The sequence below is a fragment of the Oncorhynchus nerka genome, linkage group LG8 (genome assembly GCF_034236695.1).
Source record: "Oncorhynchus nerka isolate Pitt River linkage group LG8, Oner_Uvic_2.0, whole genome shotgun sequence".
NCBI lineage: Eukaryota > Metazoa > Chordata > Actinopteri > Salmoniformes > Salmonidae > Oncorhynchus > Oncorhynchus nerka.
Window position 1 is genome coordinate 12,973,556 of NC_088403.1, and position 26,310 is coordinate 12,999,865.

Sequence of the window (26,310 nt, forward strand, 5' to 3'; positions counted from 1 at the left end):
TTATGGCTGGAGCCTCAGAGGAACGCGCGCTAACATCCTGCCAGTACTTCTGGATCAGAGCTAGCTATTAGCTACAGTAGTTTCCTTACTATCACACATGACATATCATAGTTTGACATATCTCTATGCTTGGGATTTCCTAACCTACATTGTTAATAGCTAATGTGCACACCATGCAGTATTGTCAAACTAATACGTAACATCTTCTCTTTTCCCCAGTTAGTATTGACTGTTTCTATTGGCATTACCAACTCCCAATACTACCACATAGACTTGTCCAGACAAAACAAGTAAGTGGAAAATATCTTGCTTTCCTCCCAAAAAAGGTTTCCAGTTCTGCATACTAAACAATTCCACCAGGTCCACATGTAGGCATATTCATGAACACCTACCACAGCTTTGATTGTCATTAACTGTGTAAAACTCCGGGTGGGTATAATTTGTGGAACGTTCCAACAGGAATCTGTTCCAAAAACGTAGTAAATAACAAGGTTGCCAACAAACAACGCATACGAAGTTGTATAGTGGCAGAATAAGATACCGGGTAGGGGGCGGGCTATTTCATTACGTTTTTCACTCACCATGTTTGTTCTGAAAAATGTCTGTCCTCACTCTGGTAGCCTATGGACAAACATTAAGAATAAGCTACGTGGTGAGTTGATGCCTTTTCGGCAGCTAGTTAGCAGGTGAATTGATCATGATACTTTGTATACGTTGTTTGTTGGCATCCTTGTACTTTACAATGTTTTTGGAACAGATTCCACAAATGATACCCACCCTAAACCTCCCCTGCTGTCTACTTTGCAGTGGCCTACAGGAGAGACAGAAACATGAGGGATGTCTACGATGAACGCTTCCTACCAGACAGACCGGTGAGAGTTTCTGCCTGTGGAAAATGTTGTTTGGTTTATATATTTATAATTGTACTAATTTACTTTCCATTATAATACTTAACAGAACTTAGCTGAGGAACGCTCAACTCCGTTCTCTTGTATAGAGGCGGAGGTGAGTATTGATAACTGGTCGCACGATCTGCTAGCAACAACATGGTCTCGCCGTCATTCGATACTTGTGAATATTTCTGAAAACACTTACCGTTCCCTCTGTGAGGTGCTGAAATTCTAGTTCTAGTGGCCTTGACGTACTAATCAGCTGAGATTCAATTGGCGCAAAAGTTGATGGACACAAATGAGGAAGAAGTCGGTGGTTGTATTAAATAAAAGCTGTTATTAACCGTATGCACTTCAGCACCTGCAGTTGTCCAGCGTTTTCAGAATGAACATTTGTTCAAGTATCAACTGATGGGGACTCAATGGCGTTGCTAGCAAATCATGTGACTAGTTATCAATACTCAACTCCGCCTTGATATTAGAGGTCAACCATTATCATTTTTTCAACGCCGATACCGATTTATTGGTGGACCCACAAAAAAAAAACTGACACCGATTAATCGTCCCATTTTTATATGTATTTGTTATATTGACAATTACAACAATAATGATATAATATATAATACCATACTGAATGAACAATAAACCCTTTTGTTTGAGCTTAATATAATGCATCAAATCTATTTAGTCTCTAATGAAACATGTTCCATTTGGTTTAAATAATGCAAAAACAAAGTGTTGGAGAAGAAAGTTAAAGTGCAATATGTGCCATGTAAAAAAAGCTAACGTTTGAGTTCCTTGCTCAGAACATGAGAACATATGAAAGCTGTTGGTTCAATATTCCCAGTTAAGAAGTTTTAGGTTGTAGTTATTATAGGAATGATGACTACTTCTCTCTATACCATTTGTATTTCATATACCTTTGACTATTGGATGTTCTTATAGGCACTTTAGTTTTACCAGCCTAATCTCGAGAGTTGATAGGCTTGAAGTCATAAACAGCGCTGTGCTTTAAGCATTGTTAACAGATGCTCGCAAATGCAGGAAAGTGTTGTTTGAATGAATGCTTACGAGCCAGCTGCTGCCTACCTCCGCTCAGTCAGACTGTTCTATCAAATCATAGACTTAATTATAATAAACACACAGAATACGAGCCAGCTGCTGCCTACCTCCGCTCAGTCAGACTGTTCTATCAAATCATAGACTTAATTATAATAAACACACAGAATACGAGCCAGCTGCTGCCTACCTCCGCTCAGTCAGACTGTTCTATCAAATCATAGACTTAATTATAATAAACACACAGAATACGAGCCAGCTGCTGCCTACCTCCGCTCAGTCAGACTGTTCTATCAAATCATAGACTTAATTATAATAAACACACAGAATACGAGCCAGCTGCTGCCTACCTCCGCTCAGTCAGACTGTTCTATCAAATCATAGACTTAATTATAATAAACACACAGAATACGAGCCAGCTGCTGCCTACCTCTGCTCAGTCAGACTGTTCTATCAAATCATAGACTTAATTATAATAAACACACAGAATACGAGCCAGCTGCTGCCTACCTCCGCTCAGTCAGACTGTTCTATCAAATCATAGACTTAATTATAATAAACACACAGAATACGAGCCAGCTGCTGCCTACCACCGCTCAGTCAGACTGTTCTATCAAATCATAGACTTAATTATAATAAACACACAGAATACGAGCCAGCTGCTGCCTACCTCCGCTCAGTCAGACTGTTCTATCAAATATCAAATCATAGACTTAATTATAATAAACACACAGAATACGAGCCAGCTGCTGCCTACCACCGCTCAGTCAGACTGTTCTATCAAATCATAGACTTAATTATAATAAACACACAGAATACGAGCCAGCTGCTGCCTACCTCCGCTCAGTCAGACTGTTCTATCAAATCATAGACTTAATTATAATAAACACACAGAATACGAGCCAGCTGCTGCCTACCTCCGCTCAGTCAGACTGTTCTATCAAATATCAAATCATAGACTTAATTATAATAAACACACAGAATACGAGCCGTTGGTCAATAATATGGTCAAATCCAGAAACAATCATTTAGAAAACAAAACGTTTATTCTTTCCGTGAAATACGGAACCATTTACGTCCATTTGGAAGACCCACTGGTGGCATCCCTAAGTCTAAATATTGCTGTTACATTGCACAACCTTCAATGTTATGTCGTAATTATGTAAAATTCTGGCTAATTTAATTAGTTTTTGTTAGGAAGAAACACAGTTCGCAACGAGCCAGGCGGCCCAAACTGTTGCATATACCCTGACTCTGCTTGCACTGAAAGCAAGAGAAGTGACACAATTTCCCTAGTTAATATTGCCTGCTAACATACATTTATTTCAACTAAATATGCAGGTTTTTAAAAAAAATAGATACTTCTGTGTATTGAGTTTAAGAATGTGATGTTTATGGTTAGGGACATTTGTTCAACGAATGTGCTTTTGTTAAATCATCACCCGTTTGGCAAAGTTTAAGTCTCTGATTCGGTGATAAATGAACAGGCACCACATTATTTACATGCAACACAGGACATGCTGGTTAACCTCGTAATATCATCAACCATCTGTAGTTAACTAGTGATTATTTACATGCTGGTTAACCTCGTAATATCATCAACCATCTGTAGTTAACTAGTGATCATGACATGCTGGTTAACCTCGTAATATCATCAACCATCTGTAGTTAACTAGTGATTATGACATGCTGGTTAACCTCGTAATATCATCAACCATCTGTAGTTAACTAGTGATTATTTACATGCTGGTTAACCTCGTAATATCATCAACCATCTGTAGTTAACTAGTGATGATGACATGCTGGTTAACCTCGTAATATCATCAACCATCTGTAGTTAACTAGTGATGATGACATGCTGGTTAACCTCGTAATATCATCAACCATCTGTAGTTAACTAGTGATGATGACATGCTGGTTAACCTCGTAATATCATCAACCATCTGTAGTTAACTAGTGATCAGGACATGCTGGTTAACCTCGTAATATCATCAACCATCTGTAGTTAACTAGTGATCAGGACATGCTGGTTAACCTCGTAATATCATCAACCATCTGTAGTTAACTAGTGATGATGACATGCTGGTTAACCTCGTAATATCATCAACCATCTGTAGTTAACTAGTGATTATGACATGCTGGTTAACCTCGTAATATCATCAACCATCTGTAGTTAACTAGTGATCAGGACATGCTGGTTAACCTCGTAATATCATCAACCATCTGTAGTTAACTAGTGATTATTTACATGCTGGTTAACCTCGTAATATCATCAACCATCTGTAGTTAACTAGTGATTATGACATGCTGGTTAACCTCGTAATATCATCAACCATCTGTAGTTAACTAGTGATGATGACATGCTGGTTAACCTCGTAATATCATCAACCATCTGTAGTTAACTAGTGATTATTTACATGCTGGTTAACCTCGTAATATCATCAACCATCTGTAGTTAACTAGTGATGATGACATGCTGGTTAACCTCGTAATATCATCAACCATCTGTAGTTAACTAGTGATCATGACATGCTGGTTAACCTCGTAATATCATCAACCATCTGTAGTTAACTAGTGATTATTTACATGCTGGTTAACCTCGTAATATCATCAACCATCTGTAGTTAACTAGTGATTATTCACATGCTGGTTAACCTCGTAATATCATCAACCATCTGTAGTTAACTAGTGATTATTTACATGCTGGTTAACCTCGTAATATCATCAACCATCTGTAGTTAACTAGTGATTATTTACATGCTGGTTAACCTCGTAATATCATCAACCATCTGTAGTTAACAAGTGATTATTTACATGCTGGTTAACCTCGTAATATCATCAACCATCTGTAGTTAACTAGTGATCAGGACATGCTGGTTAACCTCGTAATATCATCAACCATCTGTAGTTAACTAGTGATTATTTACATGCTGGTTAACCTCGTAATATCATCAACCATCTGTAGTTAACTAGTGATCATGACATGCTGGTTAACCTCGTAATATCATCAACCATCTGTAGTTAACTAGTGATTATTTACATGCTGGTTAACCTCGTAATATCATCAACCATCTGTAGTTAACTAGTGATTATTTACATGCTGGTTAACCTCGTAATATCATCAACCATCTGTAGTTAACTAGTGATTATTTACATGCTGGTTAACCTCGTAATATCATCAACCATCTGTAGTTAACTAGTGATTATTTACATGCTGGTTAACCTCGTAATATCATCAACCATCTGTAGTTAACTAGTGATTATTTACATGCTGGTTAACCTCGTAATATCATCAACCATCTGTAGTTAACTAGTGATTATTTACATGCTGGTTAACCTCGTAATATCATCAACCATCTGTAGTTAACTAGTGATCAGGACATGCTGGTTAACCTCGTAATATCATCAACCATCTGTAGTTAACTAGTGATTATTTACATGCTGGTTAACCTCGTAATATCATCAACCATCTGTAGTTAACTAGTGATTATTTACATCACATATGTCAGAGTCAAGGCCCGCGGGCCACATCCGGCCCGCAAGAAGGTTTTTTACGGCCCCTGGGATGATCTTGATTTATTATTAGAACCGGCCCGCAGCAAGCCGGCAGCCCGCAGATCTTTTACACGCACCAATACTACATTTCCCACAATGCAAAGGTGACGCACCGAGCAGTAGGCTGCTTCATTTCAATATTTATTGGCACAGCAGTCGTCAGCATCACAGTAAAATTAACTTTCAGATACCCATCAAAAATGGCAAAACGGAAGGTGGATACTGAGAACCGGGGGTTTCAAACAAGGTGGGAGTCGGAGTATATGTTCACGAAGGTAGCTGGAAAACCTGTGTGTCTTCTGTGTGGAGAAAGTGTGGCGGTACTGAAAGAGTATAATCTGAGACGACATTATGAAACGAAACACGCGGACAAAAACAAGAATATGGACATGGAACAAAGGCTACAAAAGGCAGAGGAATTAAAACGAGGCCTCCTTTGATTAATAGATTTTTGCACTTTATTTTTTGTATTTCAATCCAATTATATTTTAAAAATATTTCAGTTGAGTGGATGATAGAAAATTGCTATTATTGTTTTTTCTTTGAAGTAAATTTAGCCCACTTTTGCTAAAATAGAAAATATAGTCTACTGATGGTGCCTTGAATACCGGTTTCTTTCATTTAATGTTCATGTTATGGGGATATTTATATAAAGGAAATTTGTCTTTTGTGTCTGTTGAAAATTAAAGATTACTGACAGAGCCATAAGAAAATATTGCTTTATTTATCTGATCATATTGTAATATATTTGTTAGGTTTTCAGTAGGTTCAATTAGGTTCACTAGACTATATGCGTCATTTAAAAAATTTTCAATGAACATTCGAACAGTCCGGCCCTCGTCTTGTAGCTGATTTTTTTATTTGGCCCTCCGTCCATTTGACTTTGACACCCCTGATTTACATGCTGGTTAACCTCGTAATATCATCAACCATCTGTAGTTAACTAGTGATTATTTACATGCTGGTTAACCTCGTAATATCATCAACCATCTGTAGTTAACTAGTGATTATTTACATGCTGGTTAACCTCGTAATATCATCAACCATCTGTAGTTAACTAGTGATTATTTACATGCTGGTTAACCTCGTAATATCATCAACCATCTGTAGTTAACTAGTGATTATTTACATGCTGGTTAACCTCGTAATATCATCAACCATCTGTAGTTAACTAGTGATCAGGACATGCTGGTTAACCTCGTAATATCATCAACCATCTGTAGTTAACTAGTGATTATTTACATGCTGGTTAACCTCGTAATATCATCAACCATCTGTAGTTAACTAGTGATCATGACATGCTGGTTAACCTCGTAATATCATCAACCATCTGTAGTTAACTAGTGATTATTTACATGCTGGTTAACCTCGTAATATCATCAACCATCTGTAGTTAACTAGTGATTATGACATGCTGGTTAACCTCGTAATATCATCAACCATCTGTAGTTAACTAGTGATCATGACATGCTGGTTAACCTCGTAATATCATCAACCATCTGTAGTTAACTAGTGATTATGACATGCTGGTTAACCTCGTAATATCATCAACCATCTGTAGTTAACTAGTGATCATGACATGCTGGTTAACCTCGTAATATCATCAACCATCTGTAGTTAACTAGTGATTATTTACATGCTGGTTAACCTCGTAATATCATCAACCATCTGTAGTTAACTAGTGATTATGACATGCTGGTTAACCTCGTAATATCATCAACCATCTGTAGTTAACTAGTGATCATGACATGCTGGTTAACCTCGTAATATCATCAACCATCTGTAGTTAACTAGTGATTATGACATGCTGGTTAACCTCGTAATATCATCAACCATCTGTAGTTAACTAGTGATCATGACATGCTGGTTAACCTCGTAATATCATCAACCATCTGTAGTTAACTAGTGTTTATTTACATGCTGGTTAACCTCGTAATATCATCAACCATCTGTAGTTAACTAGTGATTATGACATGCTGGTTAACCTCGTAATATCATCAACCATCTGTAGTTAACTAGTGATCATGACATGCTGGTTAACCTCGTAATATCATCAACCATCTGTAGTTAACTAGTGTTTATTTACATGCTGGTTAACCTCGTAATATCATCAACCATCTGTAGTTAACTAGTGATTATGACATGCTGGTTAACCTCGTAATATCATCAACCATCTGTAGTTAACTAGTGATCATGACATGCTGGTTAACCTCGTAATATCATCAACCATCTGTAGTTAACTAGTGATTATGACATGCTGGTTAACCTCGTAATATCATCAACCATCTGTAGTTAACTAGTGATTATTTACATGCTGGTTAACCTCGTAATATCATCAACCATCTGTAGTTAACTAGTGATTATTTACATGCTGGTTAACCTCGTAATATCATCAACCATCTGTAGTTAACTAGTGATCATGACATGCTGGTTAACCTCGTAATATCATCAACCATCTGTAGTTAACTAGTGATTATTCACATGCTAGTTAACCTCGTAATATCATCAACCATCTGTAGTTAACTAGTGATTATTCACATGCTGGTTAACCTCGTAATATCATCAACCATCTGTAGTTAACTAGTGATCATGACATGCTGGTTAACCTCGTAATATCATCAACCATCTGTAGTTAACTAGTGATCATGACATGCTGGTTAACCTCGTAATATCATCAACCATCTGTAGTTAACTAGTGATTATTTACATGCTGGTTAACCTCGTAATATCATCAACCATCTGTAGTTAACTAGTGATTATTTACATGCTGGTTAACCTCGTAATATCATCAACCATCTGTAGTTAACTAGTGATTATGACATGCTGGTTAACCTCGTAATATCATCAACCATCTGTAGTTAACTAGTGATTATTTACATGCTGGTTAACCTCGTAATATCATCAACCATCTGTAGTTAACTAGTGATCATGACATGCTGGTTAACCTCGTAATATCATCAACCATCTGTAGTTAACTAGTGATTATGACATGCTGGTTAACCTCGTAATATCATCAACCATGTGTAGTTAACTAGTGATTATGACATGCTGGTTAACCTCGTAATATCATCAACCATCTGTAGTTAACTAGTGATCATGACATGCTGGTTAACCTCGTAATATCATCAACCATCTGTAGTTAACTAGTGATCATGACATGCTGGTTAACCTCGTAATATCATCAACCATCTGTAGTTAACTAGTGATTATGACATGCTGGTTAACCTCGTAATATCATCAACCATCTGTAGTTAACTAGTGATTATTTACATGCTGGTTAACCTCGTAATATCATCAACCATCTGTAGTTAACTAGTGATTATTTACATGCTGGTTAACCTCGTAATATCATCAACCATCTGTAGTTAACTAGTGATTATTTACATGCTGGTTAACCTCGTAATATCATCAACCATCTGTAGTTAACTAGTGATTATTTACATGCAGCGCATGACATGCTGGTTAACCAGTAATATCATCAACCATCTGTAGTTAACTAGTGATCATGACATGCTGGTTAACCAGTAATATCATCAACCATCTGTAGTTAACTAGTGATCATGACATGCTGGTTAACCTCGTAATATCATCAACCATCTGTAGTTAACTAGTGATTATGACATGCTGGTTAACCTCGTAATATCATCAACCATCTGTAGTTAACTAGTGATCAGGACATGCTGGTTAACCTCGTAATATCATCAACCATCTGTAGTTAACTAGTGATTATGACATGCTGGTTAACCTCGTAATATCATCAACCATCTGTAGTTAACTAGTGATCATGTAAAGATTGATTGTGTTTTTTATAAGATAAGTTTAATGCTGGCTAGCAACTTACCTTGGCTCATTGCAGCCACAAGGTCCTTTTGACGCTGCACTCGTGTAACAGGCGGTCAGCCTGCCACGCAGTTTACTCATGGATTACATTGTAATCGGCCATAATCGGCATCCAAAAAGGCAGATTACCAATTGTTATGAAAACATGAAATTGTCCCTAATTAATCGGTCAACCTGATATAAGAGAAAAGAGTTGAGTGTTCCTGAGCTCCACAGAACAACTGTGCCTTGTTTCCATCCTGAAAATGACATACATTATATGATTCACTGAGAATTACAATACATAATGTTTTTCTAAAATAAACCTTTTCATCTAGAAATAAAAATAGTAAATAGCTTTCTAGAGGACATAACCCTAATCTTGTTTCTCTTTCTCTTCTTTCACATCGAAATGTAATTAATTGTAGGCCCCATATCCCAGATCAGCTGGAGCAGGGCCTGTAGAGAGGAGGCCGGCTGGTTTCGGAAGGCCAGACGAGGAGTACAATCGAGGGTTTGAGTATGACGGGCCTCGCTTTTATCCAAATGGAGGCCCTCGAGGTTACCATGGCGAGGATCAAAGAGGCTACCATGGCGACAGCCTTCATTTTTCTAATGAGCGCAGAGGTATCCCACCTTCCCGGAGAGTAAGTGGCTCAGACAATGAATAAACCATTATTGTATACACACAATTTAAGCCTCATGCCAAGGAAGCATAATATCTGACCATCGATCTACTGTACATGCTGGGTTTACAAGCACAAAAGAATGTGCCTCATATCAAATGTATTTATAAAGCCCTTCTTACATCAGCTGACATCTCAAAGTGCTGTATAGAAACCCAGCCTAAAACCCCAAACAGCAAGCGATGCAGGTGTAGAAGCACCTGCATATCGATTGCATTAGTATGATTTGAGAAACTGCAAGAAATATTTCTCTAACAGTAAAATGTGAACACCACAATGGAAGTGCTTCTACATCTTCATTGCTTGCTCTTTGGGGTTTTAGACAGGGTTTCTGTAGAAGCACTTTGTGATATCTGCTGATGTAAAAACGGCTGTATAAATGCATTTGATTGAAGTACTGAATTTAGCTCATAGTACAGTCAATGCTGAAGTTATAGGGTATATGATTATAGTACAGCTAGAAATCCATTATATACACCGCCAACTGTATGAGAAGGAGTTTATTTCAACCTCTGACGCCACTTGGTGTTCAGATAAAGAATTACATGTTGAGTAGAAGATGCTCTGTCAATCACTTTCATTGGTGCATGGACCCCAAGAAGAGTAGCTGTGGGCCCCAGGAAGAGTAGCTGTGGGCCCCAGGAAGAGTAGCTGTGGGCCCCAGGAAGAGTAGCTTTTGCAACAGCTAATGGGGATCCTAATAAAATACCAAATACAGAGGATTGGAATTTAATATTTTAGAAAATACTGTCTAATCAACAGCAGCATCATTGTGTGTTTCTCAGGATAGGACACCTGTAGATAAAGTTGAAGTCAGAAGTTCACATCCACTTAGGTTGGAGACATTAGAACTTGTTTTTCAACCACTCCACAAATTTCTTGTTAAAGAACTATAGTTTTGGCAAGTCGGTTAGGGCATCTACTTTGAATGACACAAGTAATTTTTCCACCAATTGTTTACAGACCGATAATTCACTGTGTCACAATTCCAGTGGGTCAGACATTTACATACACTAAGTTGACTGTGCCTTTAAACAGCTTGGAAAATTCAAAAAAATGATGTCATGGCTTTAGAAGCTTCTGATAGGCTAATTGACATCATTTGAGTCAATTGGAGGTGAACCTGTGGATGTATTTCAAGGCCTTCCTTCAAACTCAGTGCCTCTTTGCTTGACATCATGGGAAATCAGCCAGGACCTCAGAAAAAAAATTGTGTGGACCTCCACAAGTCTTGTTCATCCTTGGGAGCAATTTCCAAACGCCAGAAGGTACCACGTTCATCTGTACAAACAATAGTACTCAAGTATAAACACCATGGGACCACACAGCCATCATACCGCTCAGGAAGGAGACGCGTTCTGTCTCCTAGAGATGAACGTACTTTGGTGCGAAAAGTGCAAATTAATCCTAGAACAACAGCAAAGGATCTTGTGAAGATGGAGGAAACGGGTCACAAAAGTATCTATATCCCACAGCAAAACAAGTCCTATATCGACATGACCTGAACGGCTGCTCAGAAAGGAAGAAGCCACAGCTCCAAAACCACCATTAAAAGAGCCAGATTACGGTTTATAACTGCACATGGGGACAAAGAACATACTTTTTGGAGAAATGTCCTCTGGTCTGATGAACCAAAAAATTATAACTGTTTGACCATAATGACCATCGTTATGTTGGGAGGAAAAAGGGGGAAGCCGAAGAACACCATCCCAACCGTGAAGACCGGGGGTGGCAGCATCATGTTGTGGGGGCGTTTTGCTGCAGGAGGGACTGGTGCACTTCACAAAATAGATAGCATCATGAGGCAGGGAAATTATTTCAAGACACCAGTCAGGAAGTTAAAGCTTGGTCGCAAATGGGTCTTCCAAATGGACAATGACCCCAAGCATACTTCCAAAGTTGTGGCAAAATGGCTTAAGGACAACAAAGTCAAGGTATTGGAGTGGCCATCACAAAGCCCTGACCTCAATCCTATAGAAAATTTGTGTGCAGAACTGAAAAAGTGTGTGCGAGCAAGGAGGCCTACAAACCTGACTCAGTTACACCAGCTCTGTCAGGAGGAATGGGCCAAAATTGACCCAACTTATTGTGGGAAGCTTGTGGAAGGCTACCTGAAACGTTTGACCCAAGTTAAACAATTTAAATGCTATGCTAGCAAATACTAATTGAGTGTATGTAAACTTCTGACCCACTGGGAATGTGATGAAAGAAATCAAATCTGAAATAAATAATTCTCTCTACTATTATTCTGACATTTCACATTCTTAAAATAACGTGGTGATCCTAACTGACCTAAGACAGTACATTTTTACTAGGATTAAATGTCAGGAATTGTGAAAAACTGAGTTTAAATGTATTTGGCTAAACTTCTGACTTCAACTGTATGTTGTTCAGTACTGTCTAATCAACAGCAGCATCACAGTGTTTCTCAGGATGGGACACCTGTAGATATGTTGTTCAGTACTCTCTAATCAACAGCAGCATCAGTGTTTCTCAGGATGGGACACCTGTAGATATGTTGTTCAGTACTGTCTAATCAACAGCATCAGTGTTTCTCAGGATGGGACACCTGTAGATATGTTGTTCTGTACTGTCTAATCAACAGCAGCATCAGTGTTTCTCAGGATGGGACACCTGTAGATATGTTGTTCAGTACTGTCTAATCAACAGCAGCATCAGTGTTTCTCAGGATGGGACACCTGTAGATATGTTGTTCAGTACTCTCTAATCAACAGCAGCATCAGTGTTTCTCAGGATGGGACACCTGTAGATATGTTGTTCAGTACTGTCTAATCAACAGCATCAGTGTTTCTCAGGATGGGACACCTGTAGATATGTTGTTCTGTACTGTCTAATCAACAGCAGCATCAGTGTTTCTCAGGATGGGACACCTGTAGATATGTTGTTCAGTACTGTCTAATCAACAGCAGCATCAGTGTTTCTCAGGATGGGACACCTGTAGATATGTTGTTCAGTACTCTCTAATCAACAGCAGCATCAGTGTTTCTCAGGATGGGACACCTGTAGATATGTTGTTCAGTACTGTCTAATCAACAGCATCACAGTGTTTCTCAGGATGGGACACCTGTAGATATGTTGTTCTGTACTGTCTAATCAACAGCAGCATCAGTGTTTCTCAGGATGGGACACCTGTAGATATGTTGTTCAGTACTGTCTAATCAACAGCAGCATCACAGTGTTTCTCAGGATGGGACACCTGTAGATATGTTGTTCAGTACTGTCTAATCAACAGCATCACAGTGTTTCTCAGGATGGGACACCTGTAGATATGTTGTTCTGTACTGTCTAATCAACAGCATCACAGTGTTTCTCAGGATGGGACACCTGTAGATATGTTGTTCAGTACTGTCTAATCAACAGCAGCATCAGTGTTTCTCAGGATGGAACACTTGTAGATATGTTGTTCAGTACTGTCTAATCAACAGCATCACAGTGTTTCTCAGGATGGGACACCTGTAGATATGTTGTTCTGTACTGTAATCAACAGCAGCATCAGTGTTTCTCAGGATGGGACACCTGTAGATATGTTGTTCTGTACTGTCTAATCAACAGCAGCATCACGGTGTTTCTCAGGATGGGACACCTGTAGATATGTTGTTCTGTACTGTCTAATCAACAGCAGCATCACAGTGTTTCTCAGGATGGGACACCTGTAGATATGTTGTTCTGTACTGTCTAATCAACAGCATCACAGTGTTTCTCAGGATGGGACACCTGTAGATATGTTGTTCAGTACTCTCTAATCAACAGCATCACAGTGTTTCTCAGGATGGGACACCTGTAGATATGTTGTTCTGTACTGTCTAATCAACAGCAGCATCACGGTGTTTCTCAGGATGGGACACCTGTAGATATGTTGTTCAGTACTGTCTAATCAACAGCAGCATCACAGTGTTTCTCAGGATGGGACACCTGTAGATATGTTGTTCAGTACTGTCTAATCAACAGCATCAGTGTTTCTCAGGATGGGACACCTGTAGATATGTTGTTCTGTACTGTCTAATCAACAGCAGCATCAGTGTTTCTCAGGATGGGACACCTGTAGATATGTTGTTCAGTACTGTCTAATCAACAGCAGCATCAGTGTTTCTCAGGATGGGACACCTGTAGATATGTTGTTCAGTACTCTCTAATCAACAGCAGCATCAGTGTTTCTCAGGATGGGACACCTGTAGATATGTTGTTCTGTACTGTAATCAACAGCAGCATCAGTGTTTCTCAGGATGGGACACCTGTAGATATGTTGTTCAGTACTGTCTAATCAACAGCAGCATCAGTGTTTCTCAGGATGGTACACCTGTAGATATGTTGTTCAGTACTGTCTAATCAACAGCATCACAGTGTTTCTCAGGATGGGACACCTGTAGATATGTTGTTCAGTACTGTCTAATCAACAGCATCACAGTGTTTCTCAGGATGGGACACCTGTAGATATGTTGTTCTGTACTGTCTAATCAACAGCAGCATCACGGTGTTTCTCAGGATGGGACACCTGTAGATATGTTGTTCTGTACTGTCTAATCAACAGCAGCATCACAGTGTTTCTCAGGATGGGACACCTGTAGATATGTTGTTCTGTACTGTCTAATCAACAGCATCACAGTGTTTCTCAGGATGGGACACTTGTAGATATGTTGTTCAGTACTCTCTAATCAACAGCATCACAGTGTTTCTCAGGATGGGACACCTGTAGATATGTTGTTCTGTACTGTCTAATCAACAGCAGCATCACGGTGTTTCTCAGGATGGGACACCTGTAGATATGTTGTTCAGTACTGTCTAATCAACAGCAGCATCACAGTGTTTCTCAGGATGGGACACCTGTAGATATGTTGTTCAGTACTCTCTAATCAACAGCAGCATCAGTGTTTCTCAGGATGGGACACCTGTAGATATGTTGTTCAGTACTGTCTAATCAACAGCATCAGTGTTTCTCAGGATGGGACACCTGTAGATATGTTGTTCTGTACTGTCTAATCAACAGCAGCATCAGTGTTTCTCAGGATGGGACACCTGTAGATATGTTGTTCAGTACTGTCTAATCAACAGCAGCATCAGTGTTTCTCAGGATGGGACACCTGTAGATATGTTGTTCAGTACTCTCTAATCAACAGCAGCATCAGTGTTTCTCAGGATGGGACACCTGTAGATATGTTGTTCAGTACTGTCTAATCAACAGCATCACAGTGTTTCTCAGGATGGGACACCTGTAGATATGTTGTTCTGTACTGTAATCAACAGCAGCATCAGTGTTTCTCAGGATGGGACACCTGTAGATATGTTGTTCAGTACTGTCTAATCAACAGCAGCATCACAGTGTTTCTCAGGATGGGACACCTGTAGATATGTTGTTCAATACTCTCTAATCAACAGCATCACAGTGTTTCTCAGGATGGGACACCTGTAGATATGTTGTTCAGTACTCTCTAATCAACAGCATCACAGTGTTTCTCAGGATGGTACACCTGTAGATATGTTGTTCAGTACTGTCTAATCAACAGCATCACAGTGTTTCTCAGGATGGGACACCTGTAGATATGTTGTTCAGTACTCTCTAATCAACAGCATCACAGTGTTTCTCAGGATGGGACACCTGTAGATATGTTGTTCTGTACTGTCTAATCAACAGCAGCATCACGGTGTTTCTCAGGATGGGACACCTGTAGATATGTTGTTCTGTACTGTCTAATCAACAGCAGCATCAGTGTTTCTCAGTATGGGACACCTGTAGATATGTTGTTCTGTACTGTCTAATCAACAGCATCAGTGTTTCTCAGGATGGGACACCTGTAGATATGTTGTTCAGTACTGTCTAATCAACAGCAGCATCACAGTGTTTCTCAGGATGGGACACCTGTAGATATGTTGTTCTGTACTGTCTAATCAACAGCAGCATCAGTGTTTCTCAGGATGGGACACCTGTAGATATGTTGTTCTGTACTGTCTAATCAACAGCAGCATCAGTGTTTCTCAGGATGGGATACCTGTAGATATGTTGTTCAGTACTGTCTAATCAACAGCAGCATCACAGTGTTTCTCAGGATGGGACACCTGTAGATATGTTGTTCAGTACTGTCTAATCAACAGCAGCATCACAGTGTTTCTCAGGATGGGACACCTGTAGATATGTTGTTCTGTACTGTCTAATCAACAGCATCACAGTGTTTCTCAGGATGGGACACCTGTAGATATGTTGTTCAGTACTCTCTAATCAACAGCATCACAGTGTTTCTCAGGATGGGACACCTGTAGATATGTTGTTCTGTACTGTCTAATCAACAGCAGCATCAGTGTTTCTCAGGATGGGACACCTGTAGATATGTTGTTCTGTACTGTCTAATCAACAGCAGCATCAGTGTTTCTCGGGATGGGACACCTGTAGATATGTTGTTCAGTACTGTCTAATCAACAGCAGCATCAGTGTTTCTCAGGATGGGACACCTGTAGATCTGTTGTTCTGTACTGAAACAATAAAAGTGATTGTCTGTGTTCTAGCCGGAGGAGCCGTACCCCTTCCCTTCTAGACCACCTCCTAGAGAGGACCCCCATACAACACGCCAGATGGAGTTCAGGTAGGCACAGCTCTCTCACACACTCCTGGATATTTATTTTGAAACTCTCATCAGGAGAATTGGAGTTTAATGTTCAAGCAGTCTAACCATGTTAAACCAAACTGATCACCGTTCTGTTTCACTACAAGTACCTCTCCTGAACCCCCCCCAGGAAAAATTATGCACTGTCATTATCTAAGTGACCAGAAGATGGCATTGTTGCACCACTTGTTTACCATGACAACCCATCTTTTTGACACAGCCTCCCCAATCAGCCCTGTAGACTGAAGCCCATGTCATGTCTTTACTGATTTGCATAGCTGTGTGTCTCATTCTGTGTGAAATGTTTACATAGTACCAGAGAATAATCACATACGCATCAGGTCTGGGCCACATCGGGCCCCGTCCACCTCTCTGCTCACATAGCTCTCTCCTGGGACCTCAGGGTCGACTGCGGCCGCTCTGCTTTCACACCACGCCACACCTGGGTTCAAATGGTACTTGAATTCATTTCAAATATTTTATCTGGGCTTGATTCAGCTTTGCCTGGCTGAATGGCTCCATAAAATAGTCCCAAATCAGAAAACCCCGCCCATCTGACACTCCAGGCAGACTAGAGCAAAAACTGAAAATATTTCAAGTGGTATTTGAACCCAGGTCGTCACAGCGATGAGCGTACCATTCCTTGTCGCAGCCCGAGGTCGCATACTAGTCTTTAAAACCCTGTCTGTCTGTCTGGTGTAACCTGACATGATAGAGGTGAAGGAAGATACAGGGTTAACAATGGCGTCTACTGAGTCACCCTCCGGACAGCACCATCACTATGACAGGAATCATAACAGGACATAGGTCTTGTCACAACTGTGTAAGGCAGTCCGTACACTACGACGTTGTAAGGTGATGGCCAGTGTGACAGAGCAGGGTTCTGTGACTGTCCCGGGGTCAGGAGAGGTACGTGCAGCAGCAGAACTCGTCTGTTATTTTAAGGGCCAGGTGTTCAAGGTTCTTTCTTCTCACCTTCTTCAGTTCCTCAGGTGAAATAATAGAGAAAGTAATTACTGCCATAAATCAAGTTAATGTTGAGAGGTTATGATATTCACACACGCCCCGAGGCCCCCTGTAATCCGGTTAGTTAGGTCTGGCTGTTGTTATTTGTCTTGGCATATTTACCTGTCGTGACGGTGTAAAGGTACGGATGCATGAAGAGACTGAGAGATTACTTAGTCTGATTCAACCTGAAGTTGACTGATGTTCAAACTGTATTTCTCATACAGTTGTACTCTTGACCTGAACTATAATCACCAGGACTAAAGTCATTAGATTGAGTTCTCCTTTTAGTGATCACTGATAATGTACATTTTAGGTAGTCATTTTGAGGTCCGTTCAGGCATTCTACAGGATTTAAAGACTTCAATATATATAGAATACAGTAACCAGGTTTGTGTGTGAGAGCAACCGCCTTACTTAATCGCCTTACTTAATCAACACAGCAGCAATATATATAGAATACAGTAACCACAGGTTTGGGTGTGAGAGCAACTGCCTTACTTAATCAGCAGCAATATATATAGAATACAGTAACCACAGGTTTGGGTGTGAGAGCAACTGCCTTACTCAACACAGCAGCAATATATATAGAATACAGTAACCACAGGTTTGGGTGTGAGAGCAACTGCCTTACTCAACACAGCAGCAATATATATAGAATACAGTAACCACAGGTTTGGGTGTGAGAGCAACTGCCTTACTCAATCAGCAGCAATATATATAGAATACAGTAACCACAGGTTTGGGTGTGAGAGCAACTGCCTTACTCAACACAGCAGCAATATATATAGAATACAGTAACCACAGGTTTGGGTGTGAGAGCAACTGCCTTACTTAATCAGCAGCAATATATATAGAATACAGTAACCACAGGTTTGGGTGTGAGAGCAACTGCCTTACTCAATCAGCAGCAATATATATAGAATACAGTAACCACAGGTTTGGGTGTGAGAGCAACTGCCTTACTTAATCAGCAGCAATATATATAGAATACAGTAACCACAGGTTTGGGTGTGAGAGCAACTGCCTTACTTAATCAGCAGCAATATATATAGAATACAGTAACCACAGGTTTGGGTGTGAGAGCAACTGCCTTACTCAACACAGCAGCAATATATATAGAATACAGTAACCACAGGTTTGGGTGTGAGAGCAACTGCCTTACTCAATCAGCAGCAATATATATAGAATACAGTAACCACAGGTTTGAGAGTGAGAGCACCAGCAATATAACAGAATATGTTCTGCTTGAACAACCATCTCTAATTCAACACCTTTTCATTTCACCCCGTGGGTCAGTTAGAGCCCAGTGTTAAACAGCCAGGGGTCACAGTTCCAGTTCAAAGGGAGGGGAAAGTAGCAGGCTAATATTTAAGGGTAATATCGGCAGTAAAGACGTGGCCATTTCCTTTGAGCACAGATGGGGTCAGACGAGGTCAGGTACCCTTCAAACAACACCCTGGCAGCGTTCCAAACGGTACCCATTCCCCTGTGTAGTGCACCCCTTTTAACCAGAGCCCACGGTGCAGTATGTAGGGGATAGGGGGCCATTTGGGATGCATCCCCTGGGTCATTAAAGTTTTGTGAGGTCGGTCACTCCAAGCTGCTGGTTGGTTGGTTGGAGGACGTGGGGAGATGAGGTTCAGGCTGGGGTCGCTGAGACCAGGTGCCTTTCATTTGTTTATACCCCCTCCTGCCCCTTGGCCTGCCTGCCTGCCTGGCTGGGTCATTCTACTGCCTGTCGTATAGGAGGCACATCATCAGCGAGGGCAACAAACCAGAGAGGATCAACAGTCTCAACAGGAGAGGAGAGAGGGCTGGAGGGTAAACTAATGTTCCTGGTTTTACTGCTGCTAACACAGATGTGTGTTTAGGAAGATAAAACTACTAGGGCTTAGCCTTTGCACAGAGAGCAACGGTAGAGTTTTAACAGAGTCATTAAAACCGCTTAGAAATACCATTTAGCCTGAAGATATTTAGATAAATATGTAGTTGGTTAGGTTTCTGTCCCAATTCATTTCGGAAGAAGCATTGATTCATGATGTGATGTTCTTGTGGACTTTCAGTCCTAATCTGTAGCAGTACTTTTTCCTCATTTTACAATGTCAGACATGAGAGGAAATGTGAAGATTCTTCATGTTTGGTGCTCAGATTGTGACCAGGGTGGTGTCCTGTTGCTGTGGTGGTATGTCCTCTCTACGGTACCTCATCTGTACACCATCTACCTCGGCCCGGTGCTCCCCTGTCTAGGAGCCTGTCTCACCGGTCTCTGACCTTCACCCCTGAGACCACGGGGTCACCCCTCCTGTCCGTGTCTGTCCTGGCAGCACACAGGCTCCAGTGCTGATCCACCGTGACCAGGGGAGGAGTTATCTAAATAAACCCTTCAACATCTTGACAGGAGTGTCTTGTGTCCAGGGACGGCCCCCTTCTTAACCCAGATGTAGCAGAAGGTGGAGATCAACAGAGGAGGTTAATGGTTTCTCTGAGTGGAGTCGGACTCCTGGATACTTAGTGCTCAGTGACCGCCGTCAAATGACAGTTGGAGCTGTCTTGTTGAGCAGTCTTGCTGAGCAGTCCCTCTAAAGTCAGGCCTAATCGCTCTGACACAGTGCAGATGGAAAGCTTTGATGAACAGCAGATGAAGGCTAGTGACCAAGACTCCAAGACATTCCCCTCCTACCTTTTTATATACCAGTATGCAAAGTGATGGTGACCTTTGGTTAAGATATAGTCCACTGCTTCCACTGATGTACTGGTTTTTAACCTCTTAGTTTACCTTAGTCCTTTAATGGCCAAGTACCTCCAGTATTAAAGCTGATGTGTACAGTCTGAGATGTGGTCCTTGATGTGTGATTGTCTTTCCACCCAGAAGCAGTGGCCGTGCAGCACCCCCTCCCTCCAGCGTCAGGGCTCAGGGGATGTACCCTGCACCCCGCTCCCTGTCTGCTGTGGTCCCAGAGGGGGGTGATGACACCCTGATGCAGGCCATCCTAAACCTGGACAGAGGGTATGTATCTGTGGTACTACTATCCATTACTAACTAGACAGAGGGTATGTATCTGTCTGGTACTACTATCCATTACTAACTAGACAGAGGGTATGTATCTGTCTGGTACTACTATCCATTACTAACTAGACAGAGGGTATGTATCTGTCTGGTACTACTATCCATTACTAACTAGACAGAGGGTATGTATCTGTCTGGTACTACTATCCATTACTAACTAGACAGAGGGTATGTATCTGTGGTACTACTACTATCCATTACTAACTAGACAGAGGGTATGTATCTGTCTGGTACTACTACTATCCATTACTAACTAGACAGAGGGTATGTATCTGTCTGGTACTACTATCCATTACTAACTAGACAGAGGGTATGTATCTGTCTGGTACTACTATCCATTACTAACTAGACAGAGGGTATGTATCTGTCTGGTACTACTATCCATTACTAACTAGACAGAGGGTATGTATCTGTGGTACTACTACTATCCATTACTAACTAGACAGAGGGTATGTATCTGTCTGGTACTACTACTATCCATTACTAACTAGACAGAGGGTATGTATCTGTCTGGTACTACTATCCACTACTAACTAGACAGAGTGTATGTATCTGTCTGGTACTACTATCCATTACTAACTAGACAGAGGGTATGTATCTGTCTGGTACTACTATCCATTACTAACTAGACAGAGGGTATGTATCTGTCTGGTACTACTATCCATTACTAACTAGACAGAGGGTATGTATCTGTGGTACTACTACTATCCATTACTAACTAGACAGAGGGTATGTATCTAAGGAGACAGGGATACTGGAGTGATGGAGGTAGATATGTATAGTGGTAAGGTTACTATATACAGGGTCAGTTCCAGTAGCATATTTACAATGAGCAGGGATACTGGAGTGATGGAGGTAGATATGGTAGATATGTGTAGGAGTGTGTCTGTGTAGGGCCCTGCGAGTGTGTCAGTGTGTAGGGCCCTGCGAGTGTGTCAGTGTGTAGGGCCCTGCGAGTGTGTCAGTGTGTAGGGCCCTGCGAGTGTGTCAGTGTGTAGGGCCCTGCGAGTGTGTCAGTGTGTAGGGCCCTGCGAGTGTGTCAGTGTGTAGGGCCCTGCGAGTGTGTAGGGCCCTGTCGGTGTGTCCGTGTGTAGGGCCCTGTCGGTGTGTCCGTGTGTAGGGCCCTGGATGTGTGTAGGGCTCTGGGTGTGTGTAGGGCCCTGGGTGTGTGTAGGGCCCTGGGTGTGTAGAGACAAAAATAAGAATAAAATACAAGGGTCAACTCAGTCTGTGTAGACATTTAGTTAGCTATGTATCAGTCATGGCTTGGGGATAGAAGCTGTTCTGGAGCCTGTTGGTGTCAGACTTGATACATCAGTACCACTCAGACTCTAGATATGTGAAGATGTTGATCTCTCTCTCTCTCTGTGTATCTTCTATCTTGTCTTTTATTTGACCCTTTACCATCTTTAGTTGAATGTACTGATTATATGTCACTCTAAGAGCATCTACAGGTGACTAAAATCCCCCTTGTCTCTCACACCCACAGAAGGAAAGGCCCCTTACCTCCCCTGAGAGCAGACGTCCCCCCCTCCCCCCACAGCCGGTCCGGCTCCACCGTCAGTAGCAAGAGCTACTCTCCTGACAGAGCCAAGGGTCTCCCCCACCCCGCCCAGCAGAAAAGTAAGTACCTCCCCCACCACTCATTCCCCACCAATCATGTTCCTCTTGGGTTGCATTTAGTTCAGCAGCTTATGAAGAGCTGGGATTCCAGCTGAACTTGTCCAATAGACAGATGATAGCCCTGTGACTTGACATTTTGACCCCACTACATTATTGGAACCAGGGGGGAATCCTTAGCCTCTGTAGTTTAATCTTGTCGTCCCCATCTGATGATGTCATGGCGTGCTTTTAGGTGTGGACTATCATGAAGCGCTCTCTGGTACCCCTGTGGCTGAGCAGCCCTGGGGTGGGTGTCTGTTCCCCAAACAGGCCCGTGGACAAGTACCCACGGGTCAGTGGTGCCCTGTGCTGTGTTACAGGCCCAGCTTTAGGAGTCCACTACTCCATAGTAGCATGCAGTGTGGGAGCATGGACGACTAACTCTCTTTACACTCCATACGGTGCTACCTGATTCACAATCTAGGGTCCACCTGGGACGGCTCGGTTTCACATCCACATTAGTCGCTGGAACCGAGCTGGAAAGGACATTCTGGAGCCAGCAGCGTCCAGTTTGGGTCGCCCCTATAGTGTGAATCAGTCATAGGTGTGATTGTCTCATCCGCTGAAAGAAAGCTGAGCATATTGATTCTGCTCCTCCTCATCCGTGTATTGGTTCTAACAGCCATAATGATCGTCTATAGAAGCTCATTAGTCGACAGGAGCCGTTCCCAGCCGGCTGGCGGCCTGTGTGATTATAGTCTTACTGACGTCCATGTTCTCTTCTTCATGGTCTCAGAGTGTGAGGAGTTTTGTCAGAGCGGGATGTCTGGTAAGTACAGGGAACAGAGGAAACTAGGGTGGGTTCTAGAGACTATAGTGTGTGTTTTAGTGTAGAGAATGAGCCGTTACTGTAGCTAATATCATGAACAGAAATGTGTCTGCCGACTCAATGCTGGATTACTGTTATTTCATCAGAAGACTTCTGTCCTGTGTTTTTAATGACACACTATCGATCTAACCAAGGACGAAGTATGGAGAAATGGCTCTTTAGCTCCGTGGTCAAACACCAGCTCCCAAAAGGTTGAACCTCAATGTTGAATTGAGATATAGAATGAGGTTTAACAGTGAACCAACGTTCCCACCCTACGTCCAGCTCCGCCCATAATAAAAGTTTTCTGTGAAGGTCTTTGTCCTGCTGGGTCTGTTTCAGCTGAGGTAACCTGAGGGAGAGGTTTCTGTGAAGGTCTTTATACTGCTGGGTTTGTTTCAGCTGAGGTAACCTGAGAGAGAGGTTTCCGTGAAGGTCTTTGTCCTGCTGGGTCTGTTTCAGCTGAGGTAACCTGAGGGAGAGGTTTCCGTGAAGGTCTTTATACTGCTGGGTCTGTTTCAGCTGAGGTAACCTGAGGGAGAGGTTTCCGTGAAGGTCTTTATACTGCTAGGTCTGTTTCAGCTGAGGTAACCTGAGGGAGAGGTTTCCGTGAAGGTCTTTATACTGCTGTGTCTGTTTCAGCTGAGGTAACCTGAGGGAGAGGTTTCTGTGAAGGTCTTTATACTGCTGGGTCTGTTTCAGCTGAGGTAACCTGAGGGAGAGGTTTCTGTGAAGGTCTTTATACTGCTGGGTTTGTTTCAGCTGAGGTAACCTGAGGGAGAGGTTTCCGTGAAGGTCTTTATACTGCTGGGTCTGTTTCAGCTGAGGTAACCTGAGAGAGAGCGTTGCTAATTGGTCGGCTGGCCTGCCGTCTTCACGCTCTCTCTGCCACTTTGTTATGGGTCATAAAAACGCTGTCAGCTTGTGTGTGTAGAGACATGGAGGAAGGAGTAGGGTGTCGACTCTCTCTAATGGATATAACTGCTGTGTGGGTCGACATGTTAGTGTGGGAGATGGATGTTACTGGCCACCATGTTGGCTCCGTCAACCCTTTTCCAGGGGCAAGACCAAACTAATATCCTCCACCCACAGGTTCTCTCTCTGTCGTCTTTCTCAATCCCACTTTCACATTCAGTTATGGAGTGTTTTTGATAACATGGAAATGAATTCTGTTCAACCCACAAAGTCGGCCAAGGGATTTGACACAGTCACACATCTCTCCACTAGAGATGTCATTCAGAACGTATCGTCCATCAGAGTTGAGTTCAGCAGTCTATCTGAATAATGGTATGTGGTGCAGGGAGAAGGAGCCCTCTTAATTAAATATGGAACCAGCACCTCATTTGAATTTCTCCTGGGAGTGTCTGAGCATGGTGTTTGAAGAACACAGACATGGACCTAATGGGTAATTGACCATGGCGCCTGCGGTGGTGCCCACTGGGCATCGATGCTGCTTGGGCATCAAGCCTCTGGCAACACAGGTCAGAGAGAGCGAGAGACGGAAAGAGGAGAGCGCCAACAGACGAATGAGGGCATGCAATTCAGTCTGACTCGCCTGCAGGGTGTCTCCTAATGCAGGCTTATTATGCACCCATCCACAGGATCTGATCAGTGCAGAGGGGATAGGAGGGGACAAGCCTGGCTGGAGAGGACTACAGAGGTTTAAACATCCCAAATAATAACAGGAGCTGGACAAAGATCCAATGCAATGGTGGATGGAGACTGTCTGGCGGTGTGTCGTATGGAGACTGTCTGGCGGTGTGTCGGATGGAGACAGTCTGGCGGTGTGTCGGATGGAGACTGTCTGGCGGTGTGTCGGATGGAGACTGTCTGGCGGTGTGTCGGATGGAGACTGTCTGGCGGTGTGTCGGGTGGAGACTGTCTGGCGGTGTGTCGGGTGGAGACTGTCTGGCGGTGTGTCGGGTGGAGACTGTCTGGCGGTGTGTCGGGTGGAGACTGTCTGGCGGTGTGTCGGATGGAGACTGTCTGGCGGTGTGTCGGGTGGAGACTGTCTGGCGGTGTGTCGGGTGGAGACTGTCTGGCGGTGTGTCGGGTGGAGACTGTCTGGCGGTGTGTCGGGTGGAGACTGTCTGGCGGTGTGTCGGATGGAGACTGTCTGGCGGTGTGTCGGGTGGAGACTGTCTGGCGGTGTGTCGGGTGGAGACTGTCTGGCGGTGTGTCGGATGGAGACTGTCTGGCGGTGTGTCGGATGGAGACTGTCTGGCGGTGTGTCGGGTGGAGACTGTCTGGCGGTGTGTCGGGTGGAGACTGTCTGGCGGCGTGTCGGGTCCCCCTCCACAGGAACCTACCTGGCGGTGTGGTGTATCCCCCTGCTCTCCCCCCCCTCCACAGGAACCTACCTGGCGGTGTGGTGTATCCCCCTGCTCCCCCCCTCCTCAGGAACCTACCTGGCGGTGTCAGAACATGTCAGACACCTTTATTACCCCCAATAAGATCACACTATACACTGAGATGTCTTTTTCATTGTACTGGCTCGAGGTGTTGTTCTGAATGAATCCCTCCTTCTCCATCCCTCAGACTCTGTTGTGTTCTTTCTTTCTCCCTCTCCAGACAAAGACAGGCCCCCTGGTCATTCTCAGGACGGGTCACCTCAGAGCATAGCGTCCACTAAGGTGAGTCCTGCTGATGAAGTGTTTTACACATTAAAAACGGGGGAGGGGGCTGGACAAAAAGGAAGAGTCAACACTATAGTTAGCTGTTCATGCTTTAATTCATGTCAGTGTGTGATTTATTTAAGCAATAAGGCCCAAGGGGGTGTGGTATATGGCCAATACACCGCGGCTAAGGGCTGTTCTTAGGCACGACGCAATGCGGAGCTGCCTTATTGCTATTTAAAAGCTGGGAGGAGAGACTGGCTGGCTGGCTGGCTGTTTCCTCTGCCTTTCTCTTGACGACTGAAGCGGTGCTGACTGAGTGGAACTAGACTCCCATGGGGATATGGGATAGTGAATGTGTGATGCTCCACCATACTGAATACACACAGCTGCCTGATGCTCCACCGTACTGAATACACACAGCTGCCTGGTGCTCCACCGTACTGAATACACAGAGCTGCCTGATGCTCCACCGTACTGAATACACACAGCTGCCTGATGCTCCACCATACTGAATACACACAGCT

At 42.6% G+C, this 26,310-nt stretch overlaps 1 protein-coding gene across 6 annotated transcripts in view; it reads left to right on the top strand.

Annotated features, from left to right (window-relative positions):
* The window catches only part of pphln1 (periphilin 1), a 57,356-nt gene that overhangs the window by 467 nt on the left and 30,579 nt on the right, over positions 1–26,310 (top strand). For 4 of the 6 annotated variants that reach the window (XM_065021360.1, XM_065021358.1, XM_065021362.1 and 1 more), the window contains exons 2-8: positions 220–290; positions 808–872; positions 9,752–9,970; positions 16,526–16,602; positions 20,501–20,638; positions 22,188–22,321; positions 25,740–25,801. In XM_065021360.1, the coding sequence (XP_064877432.1) occupies position 290; positions 808–872; positions 9,752–9,970; positions 16,526–16,602; positions 20,501–20,638; positions 22,188–22,321; positions 25,740–25,801 (696 nt within the window). In that variant the 5' untranslated portion in view covers positions 220–289. The remainder of the gene's footprint in view (positions 1–219; positions 291–807; positions 873–9,751; positions 9,971–16,525; positions 16,603–20,500; positions 20,639–22,187; positions 22,322–25,739; positions 25,802–26,310) is intronic. The other 2 variants (XM_065021363.1, XM_065021359.1) reach the window with 2 other exon arrangements.